Raw genomic sequence first — 23518 nt, forward strand, 5'->3', positions numbered from 1 at the left:
TTTCCAGCAAAATAATTAGTTTAAAAGATATGAAAAATTATGTTAATGTTAATATAGAAAATTTCATTCTATTTGAAAGTCGTACATATTCTAATAGATTTCAGATAAACGCTGATTTTCTGCAAAAAGATCCTTCACATTGGCAAATCGATGATACATATATTGTAAATGTGTTAGAAATAATAAGAAATTCAAAAGTAATTAATCACACTGCAAAAAATAATAAACTACGTACTTTACAATATTGTCTGAATGCGAAACAATGTACCTTAATAAAAGAAGTGTGTTAAAAAATATGCATTATTTTGCAATAAACTTCGCTTAATCTTTATTATACTATATTCATTTACAAGTTAAATTTAAATAATATTATACACTAGTACTATTTATTTATCACTCTAATTTTTTACATAATTATAAATATCTGTAATGAACATTATATACTACACCACCAGCGTAAACTAGTTTAGTGCGCTATATAATATATTTAGAGAAAAATTTAAGGATTTTGTATGTCCATATTTATGTTGAAATTGATATGAAATTGTGAAAATTTAAAAACTATAACTCGAATGTAGCACAAAAATTTCCGTTATTTGATAACGTAATAACTTCTCACGCATTATTTTCTTATGGGATATCATAATTTCAGGAGATAAGACCGAAAGAAATGTAAAAAGAATTTTGGATACTATAGCTAAGGATTGGGCAATTATCCTCAAACACGCTACCAAAACGGTGAAAATAAAAAAATTGCGGTTGCTATGCGCAAATATGCAATCACAAAAGTAAAATTTACAGAATTAACATCAAGAATATTGGTACGGTGAAAAAGATGATATTTATATCAAACGAATGGAGGATCTTTGATTAAATAATAAAAATGTAAATAAAGGTCATTTGAGCTAGAGTATGTGAAATATAAGAGTATTTGAACCAAATACTTTTAAGATCTATCCATAACTTTAAATGGATTTACTTGAATGTATTTTAGGAATGGCTATGGAAAAAAAGTAATAAAAGAAAATAGAAATTCGTGAAAGAATATGTGAATGCAAAAATATATAAGTCTAAGAACACAAAATTACTCGAAAATGAATAAAAGAGTCGATGAAACATAAGTATCATAAAAGAATCGAGAGTTCAAACATTAATAACAGTTGTCGTTATCGTAGAATGTATTGTATCCATAGACTCAGTACCGGTATAATTCTGATACCAGTATTATGCTAATAAAGCTATAATCGAAATCGACTAGTATCGAAATGCCGATACCTATATTATATCGAAAATCGAAATAAACACCGGTATTTTTTCGGTTTTTCCTTTGATATGACATGCTAATCTAAGTTTAAAATTTTCCACTAATATTTTCATAAATTTTATATATCTGTAATTATTATATAAGAATATCGGTCTAGTAGAAGGGGAGACTAGGTTTTAGACAAAAATAACGCTATGTAACTATAACAAATATTATAAAATTGAAACTTAAATTTAAGTTAATATTTATATATTTAATTATATTTTTGACATGCTTTTAATTATATCAAGTAAAACTATTTACAGCAGGGATTAAATTAACTTTCAATATCTTTCGATATTATTTTGTTGTTTTAGTTTTAATGAAATTCGCTAAGTGATTGACCGAGTGTTTGTATTCTTATAACTTATCACCAAACGCGAGACAAACCTCGTGTATTTATGTTTACACCATTGTAACGACGTCCGCACCGAATAAAGTCAGTCGTAAGCGTGTTCTTGAACATAGTTTGAAAACATAACTGTTTTCTCTTCGATTCTTTACCTTGTCCTACCTACCTCTAATCATTCTAAAAATAACTAAAATATTGTGACAACGAGCAGGTGCGAGTACTATTCAGCCAAACTCGAATCCTGTTATATTACATATGCACTATTGAGTAAAACCACTTTGCATTACTTCCTCAACATTTTCTTTTCCTTTACCCATCACGACAAATTCCCCGTGACACCATGCCTAATCAAAACAAAAACTCCAAAAAAATTACCAGTAAATATGGAGATAAGCACGTAAGCAAAATTAAACTTTGTAAGCCGTGATTCGGGTTGGAACGCATTAACGCGGAAGCTCACTATAGCCAGAGGTGCGTTGTTTTTTTTTTTCTTTTTTTTTTGGTAAAAACCGGATATAGGAACGTGACAATAACGATATTGTCATATTATACCAATATTTGTCGTAATAGTATAACCGAAAAATACCGGTGTCATGCCGATAAAAGTCATAGCCATAGTTTAATTATAATTTTACGTAAATATAATTACTTGCTACTTCTACTTATTCTTACACTAGAGCAAAGTTTTAGCAGATCTAGAGATCAAAGTATACTTGATGCTAATGTGTTGTTCTCCTGACTAATGGATTTTAACACCACACTTGTATTCATAATATGGTAGTTTAACTCGACAGAATTGTATGATAACTAAAAAATTATATTAATTTAAAATATGAAATTAAAGAAAAAGATAATGGAAATATAAAGCGCTACAATTTCTATGGTATAATATTATAGCACAATTTTTAAGCGTACTTTACAACTACCTTAAATACTTCTACATAAATATTATTGTCTGAAAACAATCGCGTACATATAGAATAATAAGAAAACAAAATCCGACATTTTAAGAGCTTATAATACTCACCGAGACGAATACTGTACGTGTCTTACAAGAAGTCTCGCAAGGCAGCACAAAGGCAAGAAGAATAAGTCGATTACTCCACCTATCCATTTCATCGACAGTCTTTATTACACAATCCAACTGGCATGTGTAGCCGCTTTGACCAATAGTTCGGCTAGAACCGAAAATGTGTAATTATATGTTAAATCAGGGATTCTCCTTGAACTCTGAACAATTAAATCTACATTCCTTCCACGGGACTTCTTGTGAGGCACGCTCAACTATAGAGAGCTCAGAAAAAGTTAGTCGAATTATCTCTCTTTGATACGTATCCTTCATTTTCTTTTAGGGCTCGTGAATGATGAATTAAAAAGATTCGTATGTATACATCTTTGCGTGTGCATGCGATTAAGCCAACCTACTCATCGATTGCCAATCAAATATGACTGACTTCTTTTGTGCTCCCTGCTGTACAAAATTTCGGTAACTACTTACTTTAGCGACATTGTGTTTATACTTTTTATCAGTATAATAAAACAAATCTGTTTATGTTTTTTATCTTCTTTTGCGAAAATGGCATTACTTTAACATTTATAAGAAATATAGGTTAGGTTAAGCGTGTTTACATCCTCATGGCTGACTCCGCTGACACACCCTCGATTACAGACAGTGACCGCTATTGGCCGAAAACGGAGACGAAAATCATCGGCAGGCCGTAGCAAGACCGAGCGAAATAGGATATGACGTGCCGCGCCATTTCTTCTCGAACGCACTATACTTCTGCCACCTTTTCGACAAAGGCGTAAAATTTAAGGAAACTGTAAAATGCATGGACCGATTCCGATAATTTTCAAGAATATTACACAGGACGAGATCATAAATAACTTCTATCTGAACAATAACATTCATCCTGCCTTAGTTTTTGAGATGTTTGCGAAAATTGTTAGTATTACTACATTTACCCTTTAACTACGGCAGACTTTGAAACGCACCGGTCGTACCACACGGGTAAGAATTCATTTACAATGTCCGTCGAGAACGGCAAAATTTTGGTTAGAGATGCGCCTTCCGTGTGAGAAGCAAAATTTCTGAGCGTATATATGCATGCGCCCACAATAGCCAAAGGGTTAAACTCTGCCTCCTGTCCACCACTCATCTAGTAAATATATATAACGAATGAGCGAAAATGACAATGTCAACCTGCGTGTCCAGCAACCACTAATCGGAATACTAGTTAAATCCAATCTAATTCAACAATATTAATTTAGCGAAGCTTAGTTTATACTATTATTCCAGCCGTTATGAGGCTACACGTATCTTACAGTGATATTTTTTCTCAACTACCCGTTCCATGCACTCGCAACTGTGTGTTTATAAAAACACTAGACATGTGACACTGTTTTACATCGCGTTGTGCTAGGGATTATTACTAAAATAAAAGTTATTCAGAATTTCGTCCTCGATAACGTAATTCAAAATCATTGTGATCGGTCCACGCGTTTTATAGCTTTTCAAGTTTTTCAAGGTCTCTTTGCAAAAAAAATAGCAAAAACATTACTTTATCAAGCTTCTCGACGTACATTTCTTACTGGTGCTAAAATGCAGCATTTTTTGCAAAAAAAGGAAAAAAGAAAAAAATAAACAGATTTGGGACAAAGCCTTTATCTATCTATATATCTAGTTACATATATAAAATACTCGCAACTATACCATTACTGATTTCAAACGGTTCTGTATCTTTTACATAAAAGTTTGTTCTGCTCCGTTTCATGCAAAAAAAAAAAACTTTTCTGAACTCCTTTATGTTTTTCTTATTTTTAAAAAGTAATAAACGATCATAAAATGAAGAATCGAGCTACCTAATCATTATTTTTACTAAACTGTCAAAATTGAAATAATTCAAATGGAAATGGAAGGATTTTCAAACAGAAATTATTCAACAAAAGTAATTAAAACTTAATCTGGAAATAGAAATTTTGTATTGTAGATTTATACAAAAATGCCATAAATATCAAAAACTTTAACAGATTACTAATATAAAAGTTTATATAAAGTCTTTCTAAATCAAAATAATTCTAAGCAAACAAGATATTCTATGCATTAAATATCATAGAAATAAGTTCAATATAAAAATTTACCACGATTTTCAGAAAATACAACATACTCACACATAATCAAATTTTTTTCGATATGTAAGAAGTACACAGACACATAACTTCAGCGGCAGTTTACAGATCAGTTCTAATGATAAGATTAATATTCGTTACAAGATGCCACAATGCACAAAATGTATTTTCATGCAAAAACAACTATGATATATAAAAATATGGAAGAAAAAGAATTAGTCTTACAGTCTTTGTTGCTTGAAATTATCTTTTTTTTCTTTCTTTTTTTTGTATTATCGAAAACAAAAAATGTTTAGATATTTAAGTTCTGATGAAACGTATTGTACATATATTTAAATTACATAGAAATTTAGAAAATGAAGATATTATATGATGCATTAATTTTCTTTTCTACTATATTTTTTAAGACAACGGTAATTATATACTTTATTACAATCTAAAATTATCAACAAACCAAGTTTTTTTCATATATAATTCAAAATAATCCGAATAAGATCCTAATTGAGCTCATTTTAAGAAAATATTAGCAAACTATTAGTAACAATTTCATAACAGTCTAATAAGAAATATAAAAATTGTTATTCTATCGGCAGATAACTGATCCTTTGTGAGATCAAAATCGTAACTTTTAATAGTTACACGTTCAACAATTAAAATTATGCAAAAACTTTACGTTATTCGTTATTAATCACATGGTCAAGTTAACATGTGATGTTACCATTGTTGAGATCAAGTTAAAATTCTTGGTAGTGTAATCTTAATCGAGGAACAATATAGTCATTTATCTGAAGATGGAATGAAGGAATCAGTTATCCAATGTTACATGTATACATTCTATGCTGAACTTGCTTACACACACAATTCTAAATGAAAAAAACTAAATTAAAACATGTAAATCAAACAAAATGCACGTTTGTAGGAATAGAGTACGTGTTAGAAATATTTATGGATTGTTCTTTTAAGTAAATTATCATGAAATAAAAAATGTTTATGTTACTATATCATGAAATACTTCCTAAAAGTTGGAATACTTCCTGCTGCCACCCTGCGGAGTAACAACGAGACTGTACTTATTCCATGAAACAATCCTGATGAACCATTCAATATCAGATGTTGTTATACCTAGCAGTTTTCAAAAAAGAAGAATTTTATAACACTATACACGGGCCACCCTGTACGTTATTTAGGTATTGTGATCGAGTTTTACGAATAGATACTGCTTTCTCTGTTTCTAACAATGATGCATGAATAAAGAAGAGTAAAATACTTTGACACGAGAACTACCGATTTTTAACATGTATCTAAATATAATACACATAGATAAACTTAATAAAAATAAATAGATCTATGTTCCTACCTTAATAAAAGTTAACCAGTCTCGCTAGAAATATATGTTTCCAATAATTACGAAAACAAAAAATATGAAATCCGAAATTTTGACATAGAAATTTTCCAGACTTTTGTTTGGTAGTTCTAATATTAAAAAACTTTATCATAAACAGTAAATTTAGATTATTTACCAATGGTTTATAACCATTTAAAATCTATACTTACTGTATTACATTGATAATCATCAACAAAACAGAAGTATTTATTAAATTTTTAAAAAATCATTACGATATACATTATTATTGTAATGCTTGCAAAATATTTACCTCTAATATTCCAGATGATAATGCATAAGTTGTCATTAGCAATGCAGTAAAAACTCCAGCAAAGATTTGATTTCTTCTCTTATTAGGAAACTCATTATGCGAGTATTTCTTTATATTTTGAGCAGTTTCTTTGGCTTGGTATTCGCTACCTTCACTTGCGAAGTATTTATCCGATATGCGCGATACGAATGCTACTAAATTTGTACAAGCTTTCAAATGATTTTGTAATGCTGAATTTGGCAAGTTAGCTTTGAGCAATGGTGCCAAATAAGAATATACAATAGCATCCAATACAGTAGGTCCTTTATCCAGGAAATATTTGGAATCACCAAGACTCGTAGATAATAAAGTCAAGCATTTTTGTGCTTCAGAGTATACCTAGTACAAACATTTTATCATTGAAATTTCATTGATACATAATTTTAATATTTTTAGAATTACTTCTCATGTATGTATATAAGATGAGATAAAGTTAAAGTTATGTTTAATTTATGCATTTATCATAACATAACTTAATTGGATATACATATCGCACAAATAAGTCACTGAATTTTACAACATATTACAACACAAGATTTGCGTACATACAATGAATTATAAAAATATTTGTACCACTCTAATCACTCATATTGAACGATACAAATTTCAAAAACGTTATGAATGGGGAAACTAATTAACTAACTTGTAAGCTTTCAACTGATATAAATAAATAGAATTTATTACAAAATAATTCGATATGATACAAACAGAAATTACATCTGCTTTAACGTCTGACTTTGTTAAAATATAATACACATTCTCGTTGATAAAAGTCTTATGACTTGTGTCCTAAAGTAAAAAAATTGAGATATTGGAAAGATGTAAACAAATATTTTGGCGACAAATTGTATATACAGCATTAACAGTAAAGTAGTTCAAATTTCTCACCAATTATTTGATATACAAATTTAATAAAAATTTCAATTGTGAGAAAATAATTTTGAAAATAAGGGAACTTCATTTGGAAAACTGCTATGAAAGTTATAAAGCCTGTAATGATCCAGACTGAAGAACTAATTTTTAATAAGATTCGTAAAAATTGTAGCTGATGTTGAATACGTAGAAACAATGCTGAAGATTTTAGATGGAAAATCGTTTTAATTAAATCTAGATGAATGTTGAGTTCCTTTGTGAATATCTATATATGTAAATTATACTACTATATAAAGATGAGAAAATACAGCACGAAATGAATATGAATCTGATTAACCATAACGTAAGAAAATTACCTTCTTTATCATACAAATAAAACGAATTTTCGATATTAGTCAAAAATTTCGTTCCTACAAATTAAATTACATATATAATATCGCGTAACGAAGTCCACAATCAATATAGATTAAAATTTAATAAAATTAAGGCATAGTACACGCTATAATATATTGGCATATATATATATAGAATTTACAATATGTTAACTATTAGTATAAAATAAACACTATTTTAAATAGATAAACAAAAAACAAGGTAACTTATCCTATTATTACATCAACTTATGTCGATAACAGTATAAAAACAGCTTCTTTTAAATTCTTTTCTATTCTTAAATTAAAGTTGTGCCAAACGTTGTCTATTACACGATGTATACAAACGATGTCTGTAAAATACAAATCAAACGATGTAAAATCAATCGAGCATAAAAATACAAATATTCTGATTTCCGAAACAATCATCTAAAATATTTCGCAGAAATAAGGAATTCGTATGTCAGTCAACGTTATACGATATTGGTTTGAAATAATTTACGGTTAAAAATCTTCCAACTGTTTGAAACATTAAAGAGAATTTAAATTCGTATTCAGTAGTATCTCATAATATAAATTAAAATTTAAAGTTAATTAATGTTAAAAACTGTAACTTTATTAATTAATGTTGGCATGAGTGAGTGAGTATCATAAGATATAATACAATCTTCATTTTTGTATTTATCGAATATAGACAATTTGTAATTACAATAAACATATTAACAAATAACGATTTTTTTCATTTTACTACTTAACTTTGTATATCTACAACTACAAACTACAAACAGTTCTGAATGTCGGCGATATGAAGTCGTTTTTAATTAGAGTGGAAGATTTCTAGATGGTGTTGTTATCAAGATAAAGGATTTTCCTTTCTAAATAGTTAGATCATTGATATAGTATCAGTTTCTTCGCTGACTAGATAAAGTCGGACATGATCGATACAACGAGAACTGAAAATTCTAGCAAAGATGTTTCATAACAATTGTTAAGTATATTAATAATTAAGATGTATCAGTAAAATTATATTCTCATTATCATTCTATTGTTAAATTCAATAATTTACGATTTCGATGATATATCATTCTACTTTTAGTGCTCTCGAAATTCTTATCTGTAAATTCTTGCTGGTATATATTACCATAGTAGTAGGATAAGTTACTCTATAAAGCAGTGCTTTTATTTTATATTGAATAATTAACACTGATTCTATGTCTATACCGATTATTTATTATTCTACCCTATTCGATCTCGGTGCACAGATGGTACAAAGATGTTTTGTCATAATCTACACAGTGCGAATCTACACCTTTGGTTGGTGAAGGTATATTGATAAAGTGGACCATAAATTTGACCTTACTGATTTTTTCCAGATCAAATTTTTTTTATAATTGCACCGTATTCTATTTATCAAACATATAAAAAGTTTGAAAGGGATCATAAGTCAGAAATGACCCGTTCTCTTGGAAAATGATGTTAAAATTCCAATATTTTTTAACACCACTGTATATTCAGTAAAAAAAGACAAGAGTTAAGGGTCTTATAGTTTTTATCGCAAGGAAGAAAAAATGCCAAAGTAATATAGATTGTGAAATCAATCTTTTCGATATAAAATTAACTTCTATTATTTATAAATATTCTTGTATATCTATGTTTGATATAATGTTTTCTGTTGAAAAGATAAGTTCAGTTATATTTAAAAATAAATCTAGGTTATAAGGTGTAAATAAATGGTACATAAATAGTTTATAAGACCTAAATTCCAAAGATGAATGTTTATAACTCACTCATAACTGAGTTATAACCCACTCATAACTGTAATAAAAAGGGGCACGCTGGATGTAACAACTGACATAGGTGTCAAAGGACAGCTTAAGGGTGTTCTATATTCAATGGATATCCTTTTCAATCTGCTGTCAGTATCAAGAATGCAAAGTATGGGTACCACAATTGTTTTTAATCAAAAGAGAGTAAAAATCTTAAAAAATGGTAAGATGATCATACAAGGTAAGTCCTTAAACAATCTTACTGCCGTGAATTTCAAAGTAGTAAATAAAAAGGTAAACTCAGTTGTTCGGATGTATATTACTATTAAAGGTAATTTTGAATTATGGTATAAACGCTTGGAACATATTGGAAGAAGTAAATTTCTAGAATTAAAAAATAAAAAGTGATTAGTGATGTAGAGCTGCTTAACCAGATAGTACCAAATGATAATTTGTGTGAAGTTTGTATAAAAGGTAAATGAGCATGATTGCTATTTCAAAAGAGAAAAGATAAAGCCCATGTAAAAAGACCTTTGTTAATAGTACATTCAGACGTGTGCGATCTAATCCACTCCTTCTACAATAAATTTATCGATGAGTACACTTCTTATTGTGTTACCTATTTAATGAAATTTAAATCGGAACTCTTTACAGTTTTTAAAGATTATGTTGCAAAACGTGAAACTAATGTTAATTTAAAGTTGGTTAATTTGTACTGTGATAACAGTAGAGAATATTTTTCGAATAAGATGAATGTCTACTATATCGAAAAGTGTATTAGTTAACACTTGACTGTTCCACGAATTCCACTGTTAGTGTAGCAGTGTAGCAGAAAGAATTGATAGAACGATCACCGAAAAGGCTCGAACAATAATAGCTGCGAGCTTAGATAAAGTTTTCTGAGGCGAGGCCGTTCTTATTGCTACATATTTAATTAATAAAACCCCAACAAGGGGATTGAAACATGATAAAACACTATTTGAATTATGACATGGTAAAAAGCCGCAAATCAAATATTTAAGACTTGGTTCCACAGTACATGTACATAATAAAACTAGTAAAGCAAAGTTTGACAAAGGTCATGGAAGGAAATATTGATAGGTTATAAAACTAATGGATACAAAGTGTGAGGTGTGGAAAGGCCAAGGTATGTTGTTGTTAAAGATGTGATAAATGATGAAATCAATTTCTTAGAGTCAAGGCTGGTAGCGAAAATTGAAGAGATTAAAAGTGAAAAGTCTTGAAATGAAATTTAAGTTTCTGACTTAATGTCAATGTAAATCATATGGTTTAAATATGGAAAACAAAACTGATATTTCTGACGCAAGGTCAAAATCAGTAGATAAAACAGGTAAGTCTAGTAATAAAAAAGCAGACAAATGAAATATTAGAAAATCGAACAACGTTAGTAAGAATACTTTAAATGAACATGTAAAAATAACCCTAATAGGTAACTCCTTGTCTCAAAACAATACAAGTACGGAAAGTACAGATAATAGTAAAGAGAATGTTATCAGAACATAGGAGTGATAGGATTAAAAGGAGACTCTATATTTTTTATAATGAGGAGGATATAGCAATAAGATTATTTGATGTGTGGACAATCAATAATGAGTGATATTACTAAAACATATCAAGAAATTAATAGTAAAAATAATAAGGATCAATGGAAACGAGCTATAAGATATGAAATGGATTCTCTTTCGATTAACAAAACGTGGACATTAATGTCAAAGCCTATGGACAAAAATATTGTAGACTGTAAATGGGTATTTACTATAAAAATAACAAATTTGGAAATCCAATAAAATATAAAGCTCATGTGATTGTAAAGGGTTTTAGCCAAGAGTACTTAGTAGATTATAACGAAACTTTTGCCCTGGTTGCAAAATTCACAAATTTTAGGTTCATAATTGTTTATGCGAATCAATTTAATCTAAAAAGGATTAAATAGAGCCTTGTATGGTTTAAAACAAGCAGCAAGGTATTAGTTCGAAAAATTCGAAAAGACTCTCAAAGAGAAAGGTTTTGAAAATTCCTTGGTTGATTGTTGCATTTACATTTTAGATAGAGGAGACATTTCTCAAAATATTTATGTAGTTTTATACATAGATCTTGTAATTGCTACAGCTAATGTTGAAACCATAAATACCTTTCAAAGACTATTTAATGAAGAAATTTTCAATGGTAGACTTGAAAGAAATTAAATTGTTTCTTGGACTTAAAGTTGAAAGAACTAGAGACAGAATAACTTTAGATCAAAGTAGTTATATAAGAGAAGTTTTGAAGAAATTTAATATGGATAGTTGCAATTAGTACTCCTCTGAAAAGTAAATTAAATTATGAAGCCCTGAATTCAGAGGAAGAATATAATGCACCTTGTCGAAATGTTATTGGCTGTTTAATGTATATAATACACACGATATACACGATAATATAATGTGTACACGACCTGATGTATGTGTAGCTACTACTAGCATTTTGAATCGGTATACAAATAAGAGAAATAAAGAATTATGGACTTGTCTTGAAAGAGTTTTAAGGTATTTGAAAGGTTCTATAGATATTAAATTAACTTACACAAGAAGTGAATATAATAACGTTTTGACAGGGTATAATGATTCAAATTGGGGAGGTAATGATATCTGCGACAGAAAGAGTACAACTGAGTACATATTTAAATTGTTTGAAAAATGTACCATTACTTGGAACTCAGAAAAGCAAAATTCAGTAGCAGTATTGAGCACTGAAGTTGAATATATGGCTCTATTTGAGGCGGTTAAAGAAGCATTATGATTTAAGTCTTTGGCAATCAGTATCAAAATGAATTTTTCAGAATCTATTGTAATATATGAAGACAACAATGGTTTAAGCAAATAATCCGACCAATCATAAAAGATCAAAGCATATTGATATTAAATATCACTTTACCAGCGAACAGGTGGAGAATAAAGTGATAACATTGAAATATATTCCTACAGGTGAACAAGTTGCAGATGTGCTGACTAAAACACTTTCAGGGTTGAAAATGAGTGTAGAATATATATATACCTTTTGTTCAATTATTGTAATATTTAAATGGTCTGGTCAGTTTTCCTGAGTTTCCCTTGACCCTTAGCAACACATGTTGGGCCATATTGTAATTCGTCAGAAGAAGGAAGGTATACGATAGTTAATTAATATAACTATATTAGGTATATATATTTAAGTTTAATGTTGTTTTTGGTTTGTCATTTCCCGATTAATTTTTGAGAAGGCGTGTTGAAAAGATAATTTTAGTTATATACGAAAATCAATCTAGGATACAAGGTGTGAATAAATAGATTATAAGACCTAAATTCCAAGAACGAATGTTTATATAAATATTAGATAAAAATTGGGAGTTTATTTAGGCGAACTGCGTCACGTATCTTGATACTCTTTCACGAGTCAGTCACAGTTGCTCTAGTAACCTTTCCGAGTAACAAAAAAATTTTACAGAGAATGTATATATCGTAGTTATTTTACAATTATCAACCCCTAATTTCAACATTTTCCTCTCATTTGAATGTATATCTCGCATATTCAAACTCACTGACGACAACGAATGTTCGTAAATAACAAGAGAATCGAATTTAAAACCTATTTTGATTTAATTCCTCTGGATGAGTACTATAACCACTTGGAGCCTTTAACCCTTGGTTTTTACTATCCGATATATAGTGATGTTAAAAATTATTGAAACTTTGACATCATTTTTTATGAGGACGGATCATTTCCGACACCTTTGAAACTTTTTATCCTCTCAACAAATAGAATACGATGCAATTATAAAAAAATTTTATCTCAGAAAAATTGATCATGGTCAATTTTGTGGCCCACGTCCTTACCATATCTCCACCGATCTAAAGGCGTAGAATTACACTATGAAGATCGCAAAATATTCTTCTGCACACTGTAGAAATAAAAGAATCATTAATATCTATAATTATAAATCTCATTTAAAACAAAAACACAAAAGTGTTTAATTGTTTAAAAAATTGTTTAAGAATATAAGAATTATATTAGTCGATTCAGTAAATATGACCAAAATGTAAAAAATTTGCTTGTTTCTCTAGGTACCTCTTTCTTTGTAAATGATAAGAGTTGAAAACTCAAGAAAATAATCGTTACCGAAATAATTCGATATAGATGTAATAAAATATTATGAAATGTTCAGGAGTTTACACAACGAAAGAATGAACGAATTTAATTGTACATAGTGTAATAAATCCATGTTATATAACATGATTTGTAGATATAACACTCAAACAGTAATAAAAATTCATATCCCTTGTATTTATGAATGTGTTAAAGCAAATGATTTGTAGATATAACACTCTTAAACAGTAATAAAAATTCATATCCCTTGTATTTATGAATGTGTTAAAGCAAATGATTTGTAGATATAACATTTCAAACGGTAATAAAAATTCATGTACCCTATGTTTATGGTCATGTTACAGAAAATAAATATTACACCATAATCAAATTCACATTGTTTCAGTTAGCCAACCTTTCATTTCAACAGAATATTTTTTCAATCATTTAATTGGAATAATTTCATAATGCATTTAATTAGAATAATTTTTATATGTTCTATGTACTTTTTCCTATATTCCTACAAATTATTTATTAGGCATTCCCTACATATTATTTAATTTTATTATTTCAAATTTATAAAAATCATTAGTTCATGGAATAAAAAGTTCTTCGAACCTTTTATAATTTCTTCGTCCAAAAATAATTAATTTTACAAAAAAATTACCTTATTTGAAATAGTGAAAATTTATTATACAGAGTCAAGACCACTAGGAAGGATGTGATGAAATTCATTAAGATTCATAAAGTTGTATGATCATTTTCAAGATTTTGTGTTATCATTCAATAGGGTTAATTATATAATATTTTTTTCTGTAAAGATCTCATAACATCTACTGATACACCGAAATAATTTAATGATCATCAAACTGCAATAACTTCTAAATTAATACATAAGGTATAAATATTTTAATACTTTTTTTGTAAAGAGTAAAAATATACCAAATAACTGAGTAATCAAAAGTATAAAGTTTTACTTCCAAAGAATGTGATATTATGCTTTGTAAATGCAATGACACATAAAAGTATCAAACAAAACCAAAATAAAATACTATTACATTTAACAACAGATATAGTACATGGATAGTATATTATGTAACTCATAAAATTAATATATAAGTTATATTAATATTACTTACATTTTATTTATTTATTATTAATGTTTATTCAGTAATATTATTTATTAATATCAATAATGTATTGATATATAATATTAATTATATAATCTATTATATATTTCCAAATTATTAAAAATATAAAAATAATATACTAGAGAATATATTAAAATACAAGTATATAAATGTACATTTTTAATATATAGGGTGAACCTCCTAACGTGATCAGCTTAATTTACTCAATTGTTAGTGATCCAAGTAAAGATATGCAACGAAGAATTTTGAATGCATACTTAGATATTAATACAAATATCGTAGAAACAGCTAAGTAGTTAATTAATAATCGTATATGCTAATGTATTGTAGCTAAATAATAAATATTATTTCAAACACCACTTGCATTAAGATAAGAAATATTTTGCTTAACATTTTCTTGATTTACATGGAAAAAAATGTGTATTATGATGCTCACCAGATTCGCCTTAATATCTGTTAAAAAATAGACGTAAGAAAAATATATTTATCTATAAAAAAAAAAAACTAATCTTGATCTTGGAAATTTAATAAAAAATGAGTTAACAACAAATTTAATATAATCATTCCGAAGCCCTCCATGAGCCATGATATACCATATAAAAAATGTTGTCATGGGGTCATTAATAATTAAATAAATTAAGCTGATCACATGGGTAGTCCACCCTGTATTTATATGAGTATTTATATATATGAAGATTTAATATTAAAATTGAAATATTACCTTATTTTCGATGACAGTCATATCTTCTTCTACAGGAAACATAACTTGAATAAGAGTACGAGCTTTCCGTTCATATTGTGCAGGATAATAGAAGTTGAATGGAAAAGGTAATGCTTTAGAATACAACGGTCTTATGATTTTATCTGCATTTTCTTTGTCTATCCACCTAAAAACATCAACATCTTAATGTTAATTTATATAGCATATAATATATCAACATACTTAAATGTATACAATATAATCGCATTAATTACGTTTTCGTTTCTGGCTTTCTAAATCATCGAATTAGTATAGAATAGCATACAAGATTCTTTCTTCCCTCTTTTTATTTTGCTATTTATACTATTTATAATTATATTTTCATTTATACTATTCAATGGAATTATTAATAGCATTCATATTTTTTTATATTACATTTGAACAAAATAATAATTATTTGGAAAAGAATCTATAACGCCGATTTCATTGACCTTGAGATATATTGTCAGAGACGTTATTATCATATAATTGTAGTGTAAATCGCCAATCTCGTAGGACAAAATCTAATTTTTTTTCACTTGTCAATTTTATGAAATTGGAATTAGATTACTGTAACTAAACGTGTATCCATCTTAAATCACATTATATTAATGCATATGTCATCAGTTTATTACAGTCATTTTCGCGATACATTCGTATTGGCAACATTTACATATTCGTTTAAATTAATCGGGATTAAAGCATACATTTTTACCATACGAAGTCTAATAAGGAAGGTATCTAAATATAATATACATCAGTATTGTGTATCATCAACATTTCTATCTTAAATAAGAATTGATAACATCTTTATATAACATATATTTCTGCTGAAAAAAAGATATATAAATATGTTCTAATTCTTATTCTATTCGATAATGCAATGTTTCGAACTAATGCCTGTAAGGTATCATATGCTCTTTTAGAAGTTATAGTCGTTTTCATTGGTGTAAATATATTAACGCTGACTCTCGGTATCAATTCAATTCATTTCCTGCATTTAGCGAATCATCATTTTTAACAAGTAATTTAACAAATTTCTAAGCATCTTATTGCTTGTTTTTTTTTTGTCTGATACTTTTTATAATCCCCCCTGCCAAAGGAAAGTGATATGAATCAATCTTATCTTCAACCTTCATCTTCTCGAATCTTCTCTTATCTCCTATAAATGTAATCTCTCCTGCTTTGTCCTCCTTTATACTACCATTAACAATCGACCATCACATTTCTTCAATTATCATTATTAATTCTTTCTTCCCCTTCACATCTTTTGTCTTTCTACTACTCATCTGCTCTTTCTTCTTCTTTTCCTAATTTTCTTTCTCTAATTCTTCCTCTCTATTGACTTGTTTTAACATTAAAATTCCTAACAAATCCATCAGACACTTCAATTTTCTCTACTAAGTCTCCAAGTACATACAATCCTGCAATTCGCTACTTTTCTTTATAAATATTCAATCAACAAGTCTTCTGCAATCCCTACCAATATTCCTCTCACGATGCTCCCTTTTCTTTTTTTATTTTCTATACCACTATATTCTCTTGACAGCTTATTTCTTATTCTCCTCCTCTGTTTTTACTCAAGTCACGTCTTCGCCATTACTATCATGTCCCATTCTTTCAGCTTTTTTCAAAATTTTTTATTTTTGTTTCCTAGCCTAGCAGTATTCCAAAACACTACTTTTTCTTTATCTGCTTTTCGTTGGACTTCTATCGGCTATGCCTTCTATCCTCGTATCTTCCACCACTCTTCTATTTCCTCAACAGCTCCTCTTCCCGTCCCGTTTCCACTATTTACCTTCAATTTTCATCTCTCCTTATTACTTTCTTTCGTCTCCGCCTCACCTCCCTCACCTGCTCCATTACAAGCTTAACTATAGTCCTACATTAGATACGTCTCCTTCCTTCTCTACCCTTAGGAAAGACACGTACTTCACCCTTCATTTCTCCGTTCTTCCAGCTGACTTTCTAACTGCTCCTTCTTTTTCTTTTGCCCATTTTTCTTGCTACACCAAACTCACTCGTTACTTCTCCTTAACTCTATCTCCTCTTCTGAACGGTTCCTTTTCTTCCTCCTTGCCATTCAGTTTTCCCGCTTGCTTAACTACCTTCTTCATTGCCAGATGTATCTGTACCATTATCTGTCTCACTGATTCACCAGTAGATGACGCTTGTCACGGTCATAATTTCCTGTCTTTCAACTTAACTTCTCTACAATCATTTTCTTTAGTTACGTTTTTCCTCCTTTTCTCAAATTTTCCACTTAATTTCTATCGGTTACCTTTCTCAACTATTCTTTTTTCTGCAATCATGCCTTAGGATAATCTAAGCATTGCGCTGTAAAAATGGAACGAGTGCGGCCTTAAGAAAATGCTAAGAGTATTTGGAACACAGGTCGCAAGTGATCGCGTGTAAAAGGATCAATTGTGAAGGATATTTATGACATAATCAAGTGCAAAAAACAAACGAAAATTTAGAAATGCGTCCCGAGTATTTGAAGTATCTGAGCTCTGAGGCCGAGGTTACGTGGAAAATGCGTGATTAAGATTAGACTAATAACGGATCTATGATTATGCGACCAATCGATACTCTCGTGTTCTTCCTTTGACTATGCACACCAAAATCCGCGTAAGACTCTCTCTGACCGATTCTTCATAAACTCTTCTACGACTCTCTCTATAAGACTGCCTTATACTATAAGATTTTATAAGACCCTTATTTAAACTTAGCTGTCTCTCTCCTTTTCAAGAGCGGCTTTTTTCAGGCTTTCTTTCTTGGTGACTTATTTCTCACGCGACCTTACCCTCGGTGAGCCAGGTATTTCCAACACTCAGACGCATTCCTAACTTACGTTCGTTGTTTGCACTCGATACAGTCATAAACATCTCATTCATACAATCTTTGCGCGCGGTCACTTGTCCTTTCACATGCACTCCAGATATCACCCTGGACGTTTGACCTGAACCAGAGGCCTGTTTTTTATCCCTCATCTACGAAGAAGATTCTATCCCTATCCCTCCACTCTACAGCTCTTAATACCGAATGACTATTATGTTCACAACCGGCACCGGCCCCTTGATATTGCTTATATCTGGTTCTGACGAAAGTAAAAGGTAATTCGTTATATTAATATTTTTAATAACCCTTGAAAAATGGTTAACCTGTCCTTTTCGTACGAATCGGTAATCTTACTTCTTGAATGTCTTCAGACAATTGACCAAATGAGCAACAGTAATGATTCAATAACACTTGTTCCTTGTATTAATATTTTATGCAAAATAACAAGCATGTAATACCAAGTATTAAGACATACGTCTGCAGTTTTTCTTGTATACTGTATGAAACTTTTCTCTATTTCTTTTCCACGTGATAAAGTTGTCAGAATGATATAAAAACGATATATTAATGTTTCATCTAAGCACGTGGTTTCTGCAACTTTTTCGTCAGGCAGATTTTCCGTCATTAATTGTACTTCTACCTTGTTTAAATTTATTTTCAATTTCTCTATTTTTCTTGCACTATTCTTTTCTTGTCATCTCCTTTAGCTGTCATCTTTTAATTGATAATTTACAGTGGTCCACAAAAGTCCTCGAGCACGAAAACGAAATTCGTTGAACTTAATATTTTTTATATTTTAATAATAATTATTTTAATAATTTTTTTTGAAATGTTATTATACATAATTAAAATAGAGTTCTTATTCTTCAAAATAGAACATGTACGAAACGAATTAAATAATTTTTCTTTATGTACAATAAATGAGGAATATTTATCACGTGGTGAAAACATCGTCCTACGAAAGTCTTCGTAGGGTCGTAGAATATTGTACGTAGATGCTCAAACGTTTAAAACAAATGACGATCCAAGAAATTTTAATGCTGAAAATCAACAACCAAAGGTCTCAGTAAAGTTTCAGCAACAGTACTATCACTTCATTGCTAATATAAGGTTAGAAATATGGATTGTAGTAAGAAACATAGAGAAACGACCATAAAAAGAAGACATCGTTTCGAGAAATTGGAAATATTTTTAAAAAACCATTCCACGGTACAATATATTGTAAAAATGTACAAAGATGAAGAATGTGTGGCCACTAAAATTCGTACAGGATGACCCAAGAAACTTGGAACAAGGGACGAAAATTTAACCCTTTGCACTCGAGAGGTGACCTTCAGTCACCATTTCATAAAATTTCGAAGATCGATATTAATTAATATATCAAATTTAACGTAATAGTGTGCGAGGTATCGAAATCGAATAATTCTACAATTCTATTATTATACAATTCTATATTTACTGCTCAAAAAGGTATCGTCGGTATTTTAGTAAAGAATATTTGAATTCCTACTCTTCTCTAGCCAGAAAATCGTCAAGTGCAAAGGGTTAATTTCGCGAAAAATAAAAGTTAATCTTCTTGTCAGTGCAACGAGCATTGTTAGAGAATTGAAAGAGTATACTGGAACTGATGTGATGTACCGTCGCATCGTGATTGAATTTTGGGGAAATTTTGACGGGTTGTACGTCCGTCTCGCGATCTCGCTATGTTGTCCGCCAAATTAATATTGGACAACTGTTTCAATTAGCACGAACAAAAGGAAGATCTCGGCTAGAGTAGAACGTTAGACTCTGGTACAACGGTGGGAAGTGAACTCTTTAAGGTCTCGATTGGTAGGCTCGAACTGTTCTCAATGAGATTTCGTTTCGAAGTGTCTCTTCTCGATTTTCCTAAGATCGGTCTTAAGAAAAATCGGGAGCTCGCCAAATATTATTGACTAATTGGACCTTGGTCAGCAAATCGGTCACTTTGAAGGAGGGGAAGATCCTCCCAAACGAAGACAGTGGTGGAGAGGGCCCTCCTCCTTACGGCCCGAGAATCCCAACGTGTTCGGACCACGTGAGCCCTCACAGACCTATTGTCAGTCAAGTCTTAAGTGCCATCGCCTAATTTCGTTAAATTAGGTTTTTCAAGGGTTCTCGTGTTCCGCGATACGAGAAGTCATAATAAAAGAAAAAGTTTTCAAACATGCAGAAGACACGAATAGGAAAATTCCGATGCCGAATTGTTTAACCCTAAAGACCTGGCTGTTGGAAAACCGTAACAGTGTCTTCCTTGTCTCACGCGGAACACGTACTGCTATACGCAAGCCACTCATGAGTGAAGTGAACAGAAAGAAGAGATTGCAATTCGTCAAAGATTACGTGAATAATCCAGTATCATTTTGAGAGAAAACGATATTTGCGAAGGAAAAGAAATATAATGTTTTTGGATCCGATGGAAACAAAAAATATGGTAAAAAGCAGGAATAGAATTCCATAATGACGTGGGTCTATATGAGTGTTAAAGGAACGGGCAACTTACGCATTGTCAACGGAATTATGGATAAGTTTGCTTATTTAAATATCTTATAAGAGCAGGACAGTTTGACACGCTCAAAAATTAGTGATACTTTAAAGAAACACCGGGAAAAAAGTAATCGCTTGAAAAAAGTATAAGCTTTTGTAACTTGTTTCAACATATTATAAGCTATGTAAAACAATATTATATTTTCCAAATTCCCTTATTTCCTTTGTGGCGTTATCATTCTAAAGTAATTTTTTTAGATATGACCTTTCGATGTGCAGGATTCCAGTCAAACGGAATTAGTGACGCAAAAAAAAATCAAAAAGGGCTTGAAACTATAACATATTCTCTAGGCATTGGCGTTCAAACATTTCAATATTTTTGAAAATTAACACAATAGCAGCTATGTATAGATGATCTATCGAAGTTTTACGAAAAATTTCGTTGTTTTTTGTTAATAACTTTTGAGATTGTTAACAATTTAAAATAAAAATCGAACGTCAATGTTTAATAAACGTTATAATAAGGATATATGCGAAATTTCGTAATAAATCGATTAGATCTCGAGATATCTTGCACACCATTTTTAGAAATATAATTTTGAGAAAAACGCATTTAAAGTTTCGGAATGTAATTTTTCATATGTATCCTTAATTTTTTACTAATCAGACATTACTAACTCATACATACGACCATCTGCTTTAAGATTAGTCTATTGCATGGCTGATAAATTGTTTCTACAGGCGATTCGACCTTTTTTAAAGTTTTGAAACGATCGTCTATTAGGTGTTTTTTTTTTTTTCGTCAAGTGTGCCGCATAGTACAGCAGCTATTGGCCCCATAATTAAATTCATGATGCTCATATTTCATAAAACACTGGAAAAGTCTTTATTGAAAATATCAGCAACGATATAAACAGCAATTTTCGCGTTTGTAATGACGCTAAATAAACTTTTCTTGGAACTAAGCTCTAAATAGTAAAAAGTTCATTTGAATTTTGGGTTAAACCATTCAAAGCAGAACAAAAGTAGTCATATATGACATCGACTCCTCGACTTTTTTGATATTACGATTTATATAATCAGTTTCATGCTGATAGACTGTCATGTCAAATTGTTATACATGTGCTGTTACGACACGCAAGATCGCGAATCGGTTTTGACTTCCGTAAATCCAAAAATAACTCGTTTTAAAGGCTGCGACCTTTCGTATATTACTTTTAAGACTTCAGATTACTATTTAAAACAAAAAAAAATCGATTTTTTTCAAAATTTCAAACCGTCCTGCCCCTTTAAAAAATCATTTATAAGTTAGTGCAGAAAAGTTTGGCATTTTGAAAGACTTTAATTTTTATCAAAGCAACGACTCAAAACACGAGTTCCATTTAGTTTAGCAATGGCTCATTTTTAATATTCCTCGCATAATAGCCATACATATCCAGTGCCCAGATCTCAATCCGATTGATGTGTGAAAGGAATTAAACAGAAGAATCGGAAAAAGATCAATTTTAAACCGTGAGAAGTTAAAACAGATGTTATACTGGAACAATAGTAGTAATGAAATTATCTCTAACTTGGTTAAATCCATGCCTATACGATTACAAGCTGTAATTCAATCAAAAGATTACTCTACTAAATATTAGAATAATTATTGTATCGTTAGATCATATTACTAGCTATTCGAAAACTTTTGTGGGCCACTGTATATACTATACGTAATAAGCATTCGAAAAATTTAATTCGTGTATAAAAAGTTGACACACCAACTTCGAAACAATTAACGTTACACGTTTTTTTATAAATTGTATCCAAATTATTCATTTCCTTTGACACAAATTTCTGAATGTAATACATTTGAGATTAAGTCACATACTATTACATCTACCATTATCTTCATCAAAATGTGATAAAATAATAAATCTTCATCCATTATACGGGGTGTTCGCGAAATCGTAGTACAACCGGCAAAAAAAGAATTCCTCGCAATAAAAATGGGACGAAAATATAGAATAAGTGTTTTCGATACGAGAATTCATTTTTGAGAAAATCGAGTTCGAATATTCGCGAAAAAGGAAGTTCGGTTCATGTTTCGGTAAATCGTCGTTCGGTAAATCGAACAAGAATTCGCTAGCAACATCAAGAACATTTTCAACATTTATAAGTCACGAAAATAATATAGGCATTGAAACAGGTCTTACTATTGTGATATTAGCGAGGGGACCGAGCGATTGTCGACGCGAGTGTCGAGTGTCGAAAATCGCTATGAAAGCAAGTCGAATGATTGTCGACGCGATAGATAGTGTTGAGAAAGGTGCAAAGGAGATCAAGAGAATGTTTATACTAGATTATTTATGACGAGATGAACGAATGAGTTCTTAGGAGGCGAATGGAATTTTTTGACACTTGGCAGTGTGTAATATGAGTGTGTGGTGTGTAAGAATGTAAAATGAGTGGGATGCCAAGAGTTGCTAGTGAAAGCTACTTTCTTGCTTCTTATTTGAAGGAAGAAATTCCACTGATTGCAGAGTACGAAGAGATACATAAATAAGTATAATGTTTCAACATGAAAAAGAAAAAAGAAAAAACGTAAATTAAGTACATTAATCTTTTAGGAGTTTCCACAATGAATTACGGAAGAAGTTCACAGATACGAAGTAAACGCTAATCAAAATAATTCGATA

At 30.2% G+C, this 23518-nt stretch overlaps 1 protein-coding gene across 1 annotated transcript in view; it reads right to left on the reverse strand.

Moving 5' to 3' along the window:
- LOC108547995 (metaxin-1) overlaps window positions 1-23518 on the reverse strand; it is a 44075-nt gene that overhangs the window by 3414 nt on the left and 17143 nt on the right. The window contains exons 3-4 of the mRNA XM_017900747.1: window positions 15480-15645; window positions 6440-6817 (exon numbers count right to left, since the gene is read on the reverse strand). Of these exons, the coding sequence (XP_017756236.1) occupies window positions 6440-6817; window positions 15480-15645 (544 nt within the window). The remainder of the gene's footprint in view (window positions 1-6439; window positions 6818-15479; window positions 15646-23518) is intronic.

Source organism: Eufriesea mexicana, unplaced genomic scaffold (assembly GCF_001483705.2).
Source record: "Eufriesea mexicana isolate 0111107269 unplaced genomic scaffold, ASM148370v2 scaffold1357, whole genome shotgun sequence".
Taxonomy (NCBI): domain Eukaryota; kingdom Metazoa; phylum Arthropoda; class Insecta; order Hymenoptera; family Apidae; genus Eufriesea; species Eufriesea mexicana.